Source organism: Oncorhynchus tshawytscha, linkage group LG31 (assembly GCF_018296145.1).
Source record: "Oncorhynchus tshawytscha isolate Ot180627B linkage group LG31, Otsh_v2.0, whole genome shotgun sequence".
Taxonomy (NCBI): Eukaryota; Metazoa; Chordata; class Actinopteri; order Salmoniformes; family Salmonidae; genus Oncorhynchus; species Oncorhynchus tshawytscha.
The window spans coordinates 7,365,976-7,380,632 of record NC_056459.1 but is presented as its reverse complement, the minus strand read 5'-3'; the positions used below and the strand labels follow the sequence as shown (position 1 = coordinate 7,380,632).

Below are 14,657 nucleotides of genomic sequence, written 5' to 3'. Positions count from 1 at the left end.
CTCTCTCGGAGGACCTGAGCCCTAGGACCATGCCCCAGGACTACCTGACACGATGACTCCTTGCTGTCCCCAGTCCACCTGGCCGTGCTGCTGCTCCAGTTTCAACTGTTCTGCCTTATTATTATCCGACCATGCTGGTCATTTATGAACATTTGAACATCTTGGCCATGTTCTGTTATAATCTCCACCCGGCACAGCCAGAAGAGGACTGGCCACCCCACATAGCCTGGTTCCTCTCTAGGTTTCTTCCTAGGTTTTGGCCTTTCTAGGGAGTTTTTCCTAGCCACCGTGCTTCTACACCTGCATTGCTTGCTGTTTGGGGTTTTAGGCTGGGTTTCTGTACAGCACTTTGAGTTATCAGCTGATGTACGAAGGGCTATATAAATACATTTAAATTGATTTGATTTTGATTTGTTCGCTTTACGCAATCACAGCGTGGTAGCCATGGGACATTAAACAGCGGAGAAGTTGAGCCTCGCGCTTCAACGCTCTCAGTTGTTGTGGGATTTGACCCACTATGCTGTTTAATTTCTGCATCTACGTCATATCGCTCTACCTTTAAATTGGCACCCTGCCAAGGTAAGACTCAAATTCTGTTGTACTAGGCTACTTGTTTAGAGTCAAGGGGTCTCTTCTCAAATTCAGAATATGATGCTTTGAGACTTGGGGCATGTGACTATGTGGCGCACGTTGCTAGTGTACATCTGCATATGTACAGTGTAAACTAGGCACACCATTGAGGAATGTTTTCAGAAACAATATTGCATGGGCCTATATGATTTTTGATCATATCCTTTCTCAACATTGACACATCCAACAGTCATCCTCTAGGATGTGTTGACTTTTCATATACCTAATTTGACAATACTTGTAGGCTTATAGTCAGCACAATGTATTGTAATGAAACGGAAGGGAGCAGGTCTCGAACCCTCGACCTTCGAGCCCGAGGTCCGCGTGCTCATGCGGCAGAGTCGATTTCCGCTCTTATAAACCCAGGGTCGTTACAGTATTATTACCTGAATATCCTTGCCCATATGCTGTATGAGTTAAGCATTCTCTGGGATAATTTACTGCAGTCTGAATCAAATGAACTAAATAATAAATACCACAGTTAATGAGGCTCACAGTTGATTAATGTGAACTTCTTGTGACCAATCATAAAGAGACCTGCAGAGGGGAAACAAGTGGGTGAGAGAGAAAGAAATTGGTTTCCACTGGTGGTTGACATTTTACAAGACTCTCTGCCCCACTGATGTCTGAATAGTGAGGAGATCTGTGAGTGCACAGCCCAGAGCATGGCCAATGGCAAAGGTACCGCCAGTGTGCCTTTGAAAAGTGGAGTCAGATTTGTCAGCTGTTTGGCATCTGCAGTATCTGCGTGCACAGTTTGGATGTCAAACCCAAAGTCACCAAAAAGCTAATTTAATTCAGTCAGAGTAGTGAGTATTTAATTCAGTCAGAGTAGCGATTGATTGAGTTTGACACCCTAAGGCTCATATCTTATACACCAAAGCCTTCCAACTCCATTCCTTTAGAGTCAAATGCTGGTCTTTGCTCCAGCACCACTCTGTCATGATATCATCATTCATGTCATATAAGTTTGATAAACCCATATGCCAAATAAAATTGGCACCGTCCTTTCCGGTTCCCAATACATGACATTTTTAGGATGTTATTTGGGCTTTTCAACATGTCTTGACCAGACTGAACTTTGGAGAAAGTGGAGTGTTACAGCTGACAAATTGATAAGTAACAAAGCGTAAATGGCTGCAGGCACAATACAAATCAATGTCTCTGCAGATACAGTTGAAGTCGGAAGTTTACATACTCCTTCGCCAAATACATTTAAACTAAACTCAGTTTTTCACAAATCCTGACATTTAATCCTAGTAACAAAATCCCCTGTCTTAGGTCAGTTAGGATCACCACTTTATTTTAAGAGTGTGAAATGTCAGAATAGTAGTAGAGATTTATTTATTTCATCACATTCCCAGTGGGTCAGAAGTTTACATACACTCAATTATTATTTGGAAGCATTGCCTTTAAATTGTTTAACTTGGGTCAAACGTGTCGGGTAGCTTTCCACAAGCTTCCCACAGTAAGTTGGGTGAATTTTGGCCCGTTCCTCCTGACAGAGCTGGTGTAACTGAGTCAGGTTGGTAGGCCTCCTTGCTCGCACACGCTTTCAGTTCTCCCACAAGTTTTCTATAGGATTGAGGTCAGGGCTTTGTGATGGTCACTCCAATACCTTGACTTTGTTGTCCTTAAGCCATTTTGCCACAACTTTGGAAGTATGCTTGGGGTCATTGTCCATTTGGAAGACCAATTTGTGACCAAGCTTTAACTTCCTGACTGATGTCTTGAGATGCACATTCAATATATCCACATAATTTTCCTTCCTCATTTAGCCATCTAGTTTGTGAAGTGCACCAGTCCCTCCTGCAGCAAAGCACCCCCACAACATGATGCTACCCCGTGCTTCACGGTTGGGATGGTGTTCTTCGGCTTGCAAGCCTCCCCCTTTTTCCTCCACACAAAACAATGGTCATTATGACCAAACAGTTCTATTTTTGTTTAATCAAACCAGAGGACATTTCTCAAACAAGTACGATCTTTGTCTTCATGTGCAGTTGTAAACCGTAGTGTGGCTTTTTTATGGCGGTTTTGGAGCAGTGGCTTCTTCCTTGCTGAGCGGCCTTTCAGGTTATGTCAATATAGGACTCGTTTTACTGTGGATATATATACTTTTGTAGCTGTTTCCTCCAGCATCTTCACAAGGTTTTTTGCTGTTGTTCTGGGATTGAGTTGCACTTTTCGCACCAAAGTACGTTCATCTCTAGGCGACAGAACGCGTCTACTTCCTGAGTGGTATGACGGCTGTGTGATCCCATGGTGTTTATACTTGCGTACTATTGTTTGTACAGATGAATGTGTACCTTCAGGCATTTGGAAATTGCTCCCAAGGATGAACCAGACTTGTGAAGGTCTACAATTTTCTTTCTGAGGTCTTATCCGATTTCTTTTGATTTCCCCATGATGTCAAGCAAAGAGGCACTGAGTTTGAAGGTAGGCCTTGAAATACATCCACAGGTACAGCTCCAATTGACCCCCAATTATGTCAATTAGCCTATCAGAAGCTTCTAAAGCCATGACATAATATTCTGGAATTTTCCAAGCCGTTTAAAGGCACAGTCAACTTAGTGTATGTAAACTTCTGACCCACTGGAATTGTGATACAGTGAATTATAAATTAAATAATCTGTCTGTAAACAATTGTTGGGAAAATTACTTGTGTCATGCACAAAGTAGATGTCCTAACCGACTTGCCAAAACTATAGTTTCTTAACAAGAAATTTGTGGAATGGTTGAAAAACGAGTCTTAATGACTCCAATCTAACTGTATGTAAACTTCCGACTTCAACTGAATGGTCACTGAATCACTGAATGGAGATGAGTTGAAATGACAACACATAGGCCTAGAGTAGCTCTCCAGCACCCCACATTTGAACCCTTGCAGTAGTTAAGTCACATAGGTGAAGTAAAGGTCAACCTAAAAATATGGCTGATAACCTTCTCATGGTCTTCCAAGATACTGAATACACTGCACTCTGGGATGACATATCCTACCAGTCAAAAGTTTGGACACACCTACTCATTCAAGGGTTTTTCTTTACTTTGACTATTTTCTACATAGTAGAATTATAGTAAAGACATCAAAACTATGAAATAACACATATGGAATTAGTAACCAAAAAAAGTGTTAAATCAAAATATAGTTTATGTTTGAGATTCTTAAAAGTAGCCACCCTTTGACGTGATGACAGCTTTGCAAACTCTTGGCATTCTCTCAACCAGCTTCATGAGGTAGTCACCTGGAATGCATTTCAATTAACAGGTGTGCCTTCTTAAAAGATAATTTGTGGAATTTCTTTCCTTCTTATTGAGTTTGAGCCAATCAGTTGTTTTGGGACAAGGTAGGGGTAGTATACAGAAGATAGCCTTTGGTAAAAGTCAATATTATGGCAAGAACAGCTCAAATAAGCAAAGAGAAACAACAGTCCATCATTACTTTAAGACATGAAGGTCAGTCAATGCAGAACATTTCAAGAACTTTTAAAGTTTCTTCAAGTGCAGTCGCAAAAACCATCAAGCGCTATAATGAAACTGGCTCTCATGAGGACCACCACAGGAAAGGAAGACGCAGAGTTACCTCTGCTGCAGAGGATAAGTTCATTAGAGTAACCAGCCTCAGAAATTGCAGCCAAGATAAATGCTTCACAGAGTTCAAGTAACAGACACATCTCAACATCAATTGTTCAGAGGAGACTGCTTGAATCAGACCTCCATGGTTGAATTGCTGCAAAGAAACCACTACTAAAGGACACCAATAATAAGAAGAGACTTGCTTGGGCCAAGAAACACATGCAAAGGACATTAGACCAGTGAAAATCTGTCCTTTGGTCTGATGAGTCCAAATTTGAGATTGTTCCAACCGCTGTGTCTTTGTGAGACGCAGAGTAGGTGAACAGATGATCTCCGCATGTGTAGTTCCCACCGTGAAGCATGGAGGAGGTGTGGGGGTGCTTTGCTGGTGACACTTTCTGTGATTTATTTAGAATTCAAAGCACACTTAACCAGCATGGCTACCACAGCAATAGGCCATCTCATCTGGTTTGCGCTTAGTGGGACTATCATTTGTTTTTCAACAGGACAATGACCCAACACCCCGCCAGGCTGTGTAAGGGCTATTTCACCAAGAAGGAGAGTTATTGAGTGCTGCATCAGATGACTTGGCCTCTGCAATTACCCGACCTCAACCCAATTGAGATGGTTTGGGATGAGTTGGACCGCAGAGTGAAGGAAAAGCAGCCAAAAAGTGCTCAGCATATGTGTGTACTCCTTCAAGACTGTTGGAAAGCCATTCCAGGTGAAGCTGGTTGAGAGAATGTCAAGTGTGTGCAAAGATGTCATCAAGGCAAAGGGTGGCTACTTTGAAGAATCTAAAAGAAAAAAAATATTTTGATATGTTTAACACTTTTTTGGTTACTACATGATTCCATGTGTTATTTCATAGTTTTGATATCTTCACTATTATGCTACAAAGTAGAAAATAGTACAAATAAAGAAAACCCCTTGAATAAGTAGGTGTCCAAAGTTTTGAATGGTACTGTATATATAATAAACAAAACAATTCCTAATAATCTCCACCCATAAACACCTTCCACATACAGGTAACTGCCAAAATAAAACTAACACCAATATTTGTATTATTTAACTAGGCAAGTCAGTTAAGAACAAATTCTTATTTACAATGACGGCCTAGGAACAGTTGGTTAACTGCCTTGTTCAGGGGCAGAACGACAGATTTTTACCTTGTCAGCTCGGGGATTCGATCTAGAAACTTTTCAGTTACTGGCCCAACGCTCTAACCACTAGGCTACCTCCCGCCCCACAGTCTTAATAGGGCATTCTGCCATCATGAGCCAGAAAAGCTTCAATGTACCTTCGCATTAGTATCTGGAACTCTGGTGTCACATCCTTCCAAAATTCTTCCACAAGAAATTTAATAATTTTGTTGATGGCGTGGAAAACGTCAGGCACTGCTCCAGAATGTCCTATAAAAGTGTTCAATTGGGTTGAGATGTCGTGACCGAGACCGCCATGGCTTATGGTTTACATTGTTTCTATGCTCATCTAACTATTCAGTGACCACTCGTGCCCAGTGATGGGGGTATAGCCATTGTGGCCAAAATAATGGGCAACTGGGCCTGCCCAGCGTTTTTATACATGACCCTAAGCATCATGGAACGTTACTTGCTTAGGAATTTCTCAGGAACAACACCTGTGTGGAAGCACCTGCTTTTAATATACTTTGTATTCCTCATTCACACAAGTGTTTCCTTTATTTTGGCAGATGCCTCCATATGCACATTTATTTTATATGATTCACTAGTGTCATATGAAAAAGGGAAGACGGACACCTTCTGGAATTTTGGAAAGCACAGGACATGCTATGGTCTATGATTAGAGCAGTGATGAGACTTTTAGTCAGATTGAACACTGCACTGGAATGGGGGTGATGGGGTTTGAAATAGTACAGGGATTTAACACTTAGGGAATGGGCCAGCTGTGTACAATGTTGGACTTATGAAGTTTTTTTGACGTCTACCAAGATAACAGTGGGTCAAAGGAAAGAACATCTTAGAGTGATAAACTATTGGATGACGTCAGATTGATATTGTCAATACTATCCATGCAAAGATGTGTCTATCTTTCTTAGACATCTCGCACATTGGGCCCAAAAAATAATACATGCAGGAAATACAGCAGGAATACACATGTTAAGCTAATGAGAATATAGCAACTTCTAGAAACAAATGTCATTTTACTTTTTTTAAAGCTTTATTGCATAATGGAAAAACACCAAAAACAGCACCCAATGTTTCAGTACAGTATTCAATTACACTTTGAATACAAAAAGTAAATGGCAACAAAATAAATGTTCATTAGTTTAACTTGAAATAATATTCTTGAGGCACCAGTCAAAACCTACTGGGCAAAGTATCAGGTAACTCTGATACTTTTAAGCACATTTAAATTGTTATTCTTACAGTAATGATCAATAAGGCTCTTCATAAACATAGCCAGTCAAAGATATGCCTCTCCATAATAGAAATATACAGGACATTGTTGAATGATGAGAGTTGGGGCCTATCAAAATATCCATATATATTTGAAAGTGTTAGCATCTACATTCCTTTAAGCAATTCCATTTCCAGCGCACTAATTTTGTGCAAACAACCTGCAATTCAGGTCACTGCTGTTTAAGCGAATGTGCGAGAGAAATTCTGTCTGCTTCTGATTGCTTCCGACTGCATTCTGAACTAGGACATCTAGATCTGTATATTCTCATTGAGTCAAATCTATCAACTAAATCAATGACTCTGCTTAATCAATAAATGTTCTGTCCCCCAAAAGTCTGATATGGAAATAACCAGGGGTGAAGTTGGAAAATTAGAGTTAACACATGTGATCTGCGTGTATCAGGGCTGAATAGTGTTCAGTATAAAAGCATCCAGTAGGAGTTGCTGTTAGTCTGTCATGAAGCAACCAAGTGGCTGAGAGCCATATAGAACCACCGGCTGTAAAATAAGGGTATACGTCCCTGTATTACTCTGCATATAAAGACATTAAAGCATCTGTCAAAAAAAGTTCAAAAATAAAATGCAACATAATAGTCATGATTGGGGAATGTCTGTAACTACACCTCTGTCAAATGTCCATCATTGCTTCTTTCTGTTTAACAAAGAATTATACAGGATGGCAGACCAGCAGGACCCTAATACTGTGTGTGTGTGGGTGTCATGTTCATTAGACACTGAACTGAAGAATATGGACTGATACAGGGAAGGGGCTACTCTGGACTTGTCCAATGCTCATTTTGGTTTTGACAATTTGCGACGGTGTGACCTATTAAACATGACCCTGCGGGGTCCATGTTAGTGTTTATGGAGGGTTTCCCCATGTTCCAATACAAACACTGAACCCTCCTTTGTAAACTCTGGCGTTATGATTGTTGGTTATGATTGTCTCTGGGTTCATTTTTTCTTCCTCTCCTGAGTACACCTTGGACAGTACCTGGGCGTAAGAAATGATAGAGAGGAAAAGAGAAAAGAAAGGGTGAGAGATATATGGTGGTACGTTCAGGGTCTTGATCTCTTCCACGTTATAGGTGAAAAATCCATATTTTCCAATCCTAAATTCCTGATTTCCATCTCTTCCTTGACTTACCATTTTCCTCTGGGTTTTGTTGTCAGCCCCACGCAGGCGAAGTGGAACCACTCAATGGAGCACTGCAATGAGTCCAACACAATACATTCTGCTTAGTATTCCATTAGTGCCGGGAGAGACTTTTATAATGCTTTTACTGCCCTCTAGTGGGCCAAAATTAACTAGCCTTTATTTAGGTTTTACTTAATTCATCTTTGATTTAAGTGCCAAAAATTCCAAAGCCATCGCTCATTTCTAAACACTGTTTTATAAATCTAACTTTTAGGTAAAATCACACATTCATGTCAATGTGGTATTTTTTGTAGGAACATTCTAGTGCCCAGATATCAGGTTAGGATTTGGATCATAGTGAATAGTTGACCCAATCAGGGTTGGGGTTCATTTCAATTCCGTCATCTCAGGACGTGATGTCATTGCTTCTCTCTATGAGAAAAAAAGGGAATTGGAATGTCAGTTTCCTTCCTGAATTGAAAGAACTGACCTCAACTCTGGACCTAGTGCTCATGTACCACTAGATCGTCATTGGCAGAAAGCTGTGGACTCACGTCTGTGTTGTCACAGCCAATCATCTCTCCGTAGGACACTTGGTGACACAGGCAGTAGGTGGGCTCGTTGGGGTCCACGGGCATGTCCAGCACGTCCGAGGGGTGGACGTTCCCAAAGTTCACTGTAGGGGCTGTGAACTCAGGCCTAAGGACAACAAGGGAGGACAATGGGGATGAATACTGAGAGGAAGAGATGTACTGCATCAGAAGATGCTGCAAGATACGTAGTGAGAGAAGACCAGAACAGCACATTTCGGTTAGGTTCACAGGAGTTATTTGAGTGGAGATGAAAATTAGCTGTCTTGCTTATATCTGGTACAAAGTAGTGATGCACTGATATGACATTTTTGGCCCGATACCGATAACCAATACTTAAAAGTTTTAGCGGCCTTTAAAGCATTCTAGTACAGCGTTGTCCATGCCGTCATTGTAAATAAGAATTTGTTCTTAACCGACTTGCCTAGTTAAATAAAGGTTACACACACACTGACCAAAAAGTTATTGTTGGGATTTACATATGTAAATGTAAAAAACATAATCAAGACCTTTTTTTTTTTTTTTTTAATCTATTTTTCCTGTATTTAACTAGGCAAGTCAGTTAAGAACAAATTCTTATTTTCAATGACGGCCTAAGAACAGTTAGTCAACTGCCTTGTTCAGGGGCACAAGGACAGATTTTTACCTTGTCAGCTCGGGGATTCGATCTTCCAACCTTACGCTCTAACCACTAGGCTACCTGCCACCCATGGTTTGTTGTTCATTTGTTCAGTCCTTTCATTCTCTACCAGGATTTCTATGGAACGCTGTTTGGGTCTTTGCATGTCAAAAAAGATATACGTCAAGTGTCAAATAACACGACAATCTGTTTCAGTAGCTATAGTTGGCTAGGTGTCATCATCTAAAATAACCCTAATTTATAAGACCGTTCTTAATTGATTAAAGGTGGTCAGACCCATCTATGTAAAGCTAGCCACAATAAGGATTAGCCACAAGAGTGGAATTTGTGGTTAGCCTTCAAAAATAAAAGTATGGCATAATTCTACTATTTGTATTCATTTGCATCACTGTCAACGACATACTTTTATTTTGAAGGCAAACCACAAATTCCACTATTGTGCCTAATCCTTATTGTGGCTAGCTTCACAACACATAACCCGGTCTGGTCGAGCCTCACTAGCCAGATGAACCTAGCTGGCTGCTTATAATGTTAGCTTTGGGCAACAGGGTTAAGTAGCTAACTAGCTATTTATTTTCATGGATCTGAAGTTCAATTTCAATAGGCAAACAACAACACTTAGTCACAAGGATTCATAAATCATTGCGAAGAATAATGAAAATGACTGCAGTTTCTACTGGTCATTGTTTTCAGGCTGGTTGTATTGGTGCTAGCTAGGTACCAAGCTAAAGTTAGCTACCCCAGAAGTTGCGGTCGATCAAATAATGCTTTATTGCCAACGCGGTATTGTAAACACATCGTTTGTGGCCAGTGTTTGCGGACTTTTTTTGTCCAGCTTTGACAGTGCTACTGTATCTTTTATGACACGCAAAGACCCAAACGGCATTCCATAGTATGTCGTGAAGCTAATAGCAGTGACGCCATTACTGTGTAACTCCGGTAGGGCAACATCTGAAAAATAGCACACTTGGTATTGTGTACCGGTGCTCGACCAGTCGGCGAAAGTCAACATCAACCACGACAGAGAACGGTTGATTGTCAAGGGCAATGAATTCCATTATCTTGGCTTTAATGGATTTCGCCTTTGAGTTGTCTCGCTGAAATTTTGTTACTCTTTCAAATGACTGCTCGATCCACACAGCAGACATTGTGTGGGCTAGGTTAGGAATGCAGTGTTGCACGTGTAGCGCTACATTTTACGCGGCGTTATTACATCATGTACTTACGTTATATAGGTATGCACGGTAGCTTTGACATCGGTTATTAACATCGGGCTGATACCGATGTTGGCATTTTTTTTAAGCTAATATCGTCCGATTCCGATATGTTCACCGATATATCGTGCATCCCTCATACAAAGCATCAGCCTATGAAACATATGTTTTAAGTGTACATACGCTTGTGTTAGTTTGACTTTCTTCTGTCCGCTTTTGGGGCTGCAGTCGTCATCTGACTTCACCTTTAACCTTGTGCGAGCCACCTTCTTCTCTTTTGGTCCCCTGAGCTCACCTGAAAAAAGACAAAACTTTTTAGGCTATGGACACATTTGGCGCTTACCTGGGTTGTTTATTAAGCACCAAACAGAAGAAAATAGACTAATAAAATAAATAAGGAGGGACTCCCTGGACTTGTCCAATAAGAACAAGCAAATGTTTGTTTTTTCTAATTGTTTTCCATTGCATGCAATAATGAACATGGCCCAATTCACAGCTATCTATAGGGTTGAACGTCAATGAGACAACACTAAAAAGTCACATTTGGGTTGAAGGGACAAAATTAAATGAAAATGAGCACAAAGTGTCTGAACAGAACTTACTCTTGATTCCCTTACTAGAGGTTGAGTCATAGTCTGTGCTCTCAATCTTTTTCTCCTTCAGGTCTGCCTCGAAGCGGGCCAGGTCTGTGTCCAGCCTGCGAATGTGTTTGTCCACCTGAGGGGTCACAATGAATAACAGGACTCTGACTGAGACATTACATGTAGAAATGACAGACATCTCAACTTGCCTAGGCTAACTAATCAGAGTCGAAGCAGAAAGTAGTCAACATTTCCATTTCCAGCTGCATCAAACATGTTAACTGAGAATATAACACACATTTCACTATGTAAAGCTTACCTGCAACCTGAGGTAAACCTCTCTCCAAGGAGCACCTTTCCTTTCCTCATTACTAGTATGGACCCCAAGCAGCACTTCTATTCCCAGTCTACTGTATCCATCTTAAGGTACTACTCACCATCTCATAGGTCTGCATGGCCAGTTGGACCTTATCATCTCCAAACTCTTTACACTTGCCATATGACTGCTGGATCTGCCGGAGCAGGGAGAGCTTCTGCTCAGAGGAGAGGGTGTGTGTGTTTGACGTGTACTCACGAGCCAAAGAGTCTATCTGCCCTTTCAGATCTGAGAGAAAGAGATGAATTAATTTATAGTCAATTGTGGATACAACCATCACATGGGCTACATGCACACTGACTTCTGACTTTAGCCTAGACACTCTGGATAAGTGTTTTCTATTTACCTGTTATGATAGCAGCAACAATCATAATATCAGATCTGTGTGAGTCTCTCACCCTCTGTCCGTGTGTCCAGGTCTCTCATAAGAGTGAAATTCCTCTGTAGCTCAAACGGCAGATTTTCTATACCTAGAAAAACAAGGTTGTACAGTATATCACGTTATATACCGGGTTCCAAATACACCAGTATGTATCATTAGCGTCAGTGGGCTGCAACATTGCTAGCTTCTTGTGTGTGTTAGGTAACGTTACTAAAATTGTCAATGCTGGTTTATAAATATGTATAACTCGTATTACGTAAACGTGGGGATACCACTGAATAGAACCTTACGATACAACAAAGTCATTTAGAGTCGATCAAGAACGGTATAATTATGCACCGCTTTGTTAGCTGGCCATCTAGCTAACTTGGGTTGCAGGCGCGCTAACTTAGCTAACGTAAGTTAGCTTTCTCGCGTGCTCTTTGTCCCTTGCCCTGGGCTTTTTTATGTAGTAACGTTGACGTTAGCTGAACCAGTAACTGGGCTTCTTGTCTCCTCAAGCCCTGGTACTGGTTCTGGGAGTAGCTATGCGTGCAAGTAAAACAAAAATACACAAACAAATTCCATTACACAATATTTTAGTAGGATTCTACATTATTTCACGAATAAAACACGAAAAAAGGAAACTATCTTACTGTCAAGGTAATGTTCTAAATACATTCCCGCCGCCATCTTGAAAATAATAAACAAAGGTTTTTCCCGAGGTTTTTATGAGGTTTAACGGCGGTTGGCATCCAATTTGTTGCATTACCGCCACCTACGAGACTGGAGTACAACTCCCTTATAATTTGCTTGGAAAATAAAAATGTACTAAATAAATACCCTACCATCTAACACTACACTTACTAATTTCAAAATGATATAAAATAAAATGAACACCACCCTACTCTACTAATTAAATGTATTTATTCCTACCTCTGTAACTCGTATGATGTCAAGTCTCACACACCCAAATACCTCTCTGCAGGTGCCACCACAACCTCAATTTTCTGCAACTTCCATTCCATCCCTGCAGTACAGTTGATAACCATTGCTATACATGCTAAATATCCAATATTACTGAAACTTATATCACTTTTTGGCCTCTCCCTCTGTACTGGTATATCTCTACTACTCTCACCACTCCTCCCCCTTAACCCATCTTTCTCTACTTTCTTCACTGCCTCTGCATATGACAACGTCTGCTCTACGCTAACCCTGGAAACCTCAACCTGCCTCTCTCGCACGGGACATTTCTGATCCCCAGCTCCATGGGCACCCCTACAATGAACACATTCCACTACTTTCCCCAATGCTACACATTCCTTTGTTTCATGCCCTTCTGCACATTTCTCACAGCTTGGACCCTCGCTCCTACACACTGCTGCCACATGTCCATAAGCTTGACACCTGTAACATCTTAATGAATTCGACACATACACTTGTACAGGATAACGTATATATCCTAACTTCACTTTGTCAGGCAAAGACTCAACTTCAAAACTCAAAAGAACAGACAAGGTTCTGTTCCCCACTCTCGCCACCCTGTCTGCGTCTCATCAAATGACGAGAATCACATACACCGGGAATCTTTCCCCTCAGCTGGTCAACTTTTTTATTTACTGCTACTCCTTTCATTGGTGCCCATTTCTTGAGAACGAAACAATTCACTTTTCTTGCTCACATTCATTTTATTCCGAGCTCATTCTCCCTCTGACCAACAGAAACGCAAACAATTATCACTAGACCACTTCTGGTTACCCTCACCGATTCCACATTACCCAACAATTTTTTTCACCCACCGTGAAACCACAAATGGATCAGCCAAAAGGCAAGAGTCCACATTTTCCATAAACTTCACTCCTACTGTCACAGACTCATCTTTCTCCTGATCCTCGGTGCATACCTCGGTCTCATATAACTTCACTGCACCTACCACCTCCGATACTTCACCCTCATTCACTTCTATTTCTCCTCCTGTCTTTAGCTCCCTCTGCTTACACTTTCTAACTTTCTTCTTTAACAAACCATCTCCTCTTTTTCCACCATTTTTATCTGACTCAAGCTCACCCTCTTCTTCCCTCTCTCTCTTAGACCTCCTCTCCCTCTCTTTTTCCCTCCATTCCTCCTCCGTTTTCCAAGTATACGTCTCCTTATGATAATACTGCACTACCCCTGACACCCATCTTGTTCTTGCTTTCTCTAAGGACTCCATTTCCATTGAGGCGTCTGCCCTTGTTCTTCCAGTCAGACATGAAATCAAATTATTTTTCTCATTCTCCTTCTTCTGGGTTTAAGGTGGACTACATCCTAAAAATTGTATTGCCGCCACCAACTGTGCGGAATGAAAATAAAAGATTAAAAAAACAAATAAATATGGATAAAAATACTAATTAACTACCGAAACTCACTCCTCAAAACGCTCCCTACTTCATCTGTTTAAAACAATAATCATGTATAGTCCCTCCACAAAATCAGGAGCCTGGGAAGGCGTCATCTTCCGACGCCAAAAACCCTTGTAAATCTTCCACTGTGAAGTCTGCTGAAGCCACAATGTCCAATTTCTTTGGTTTCCTTGCTACTTGAGTCACAGTTGCAATGAACACCATTAAATCCACTTCCTTTACCTACAGTATGTCCAGTTCTCTTGGTTGACAAATAGGCCTATTCACTATGGTCTGTGGTCCATTCACTACCATTTCTTCAACATCACTTGTTCTCTCAATTCTTTTGATCGCTTCCGCCTAGGAGATCTGATGGAGCACCTAAATGCCACCTCAACCTCTTTCACCCTTACAGGACATGCCACGACCTCTGGGTCATGATCAGTCGTGTAAAGTACTTAAGAAAAATACTTTAAAAGTACTACTTAAGTAGTAGTAGTAGTAGTAGTTCACTATTGTCTTGTGCAGTTTTTGGGGGGTATCTGTGCTTTACTATTTAGATTTTTGACAACTTTTACTTTTACTTCACTACATTTCTTAAGAAAATGATGTACTTTTAACTCCATACATTTTCCCTGACACCCAAAAGTACTTGTTACATTTTGAATGCTTAGCAGGACAGACAATGGTCCAATTCACACACTTCTCAAGAGAACATCCCTATTTCCT

The 14,657-nt window shown here is 40.9% G+C and overlaps 1 protein-coding gene across 3 annotated transcripts; it reads right to left on the bottom strand.

Moving 5' to 3' along the window:
* Window positions 1–6,380: 6,380 nt before the first annotated feature.
* Window positions 6,381–12,339, bottom strand: LOC112229844 (inhibitor of growth protein 4). 3 transcript variants are annotated; one of them, XR_002950223.2, is made up of 8 exons: window positions 12,201–12,339; window positions 11,582–11,653; window positions 11,245–11,411; window positions 10,829–10,943; window positions 10,410–10,521; window positions 8,337–8,481; window positions 7,792–8,214; window positions 6,381–7,638 (listed from the first exon to the last, which is right to left on the bottom strand). XR_002950223.2 is itself a non-coding variant. In XM_024395928.2 (8 exons), exons 1-8 carry the CDS (start codon window positions 12,235–12,237, stop codon window positions 7,599–7,601), a joined length of 750 nt encoding a protein of 249 aa, XP_024251696.1. In that variant the 5' UTR covers window positions 12,238–12,339; the 3' UTR covers window positions 6,381–7,598. The 3 variants fall into 3 exon arrangements, 2 of the variants coding, with proteins under 2 accessions (XP_024251696.1, XP_024251697.1); XM_024395928.2 differs by having other exon boundaries at window positions 7,792–7,853; XM_024395929.2 differs by lacking the exon at window positions 12,201–12,339 and having other exon boundaries at window positions 7,792–7,853; window positions 11,530–11,653.
* Between the last annotated feature and the right edge of the window lie 2,318 nt (window positions 12,340–14,657).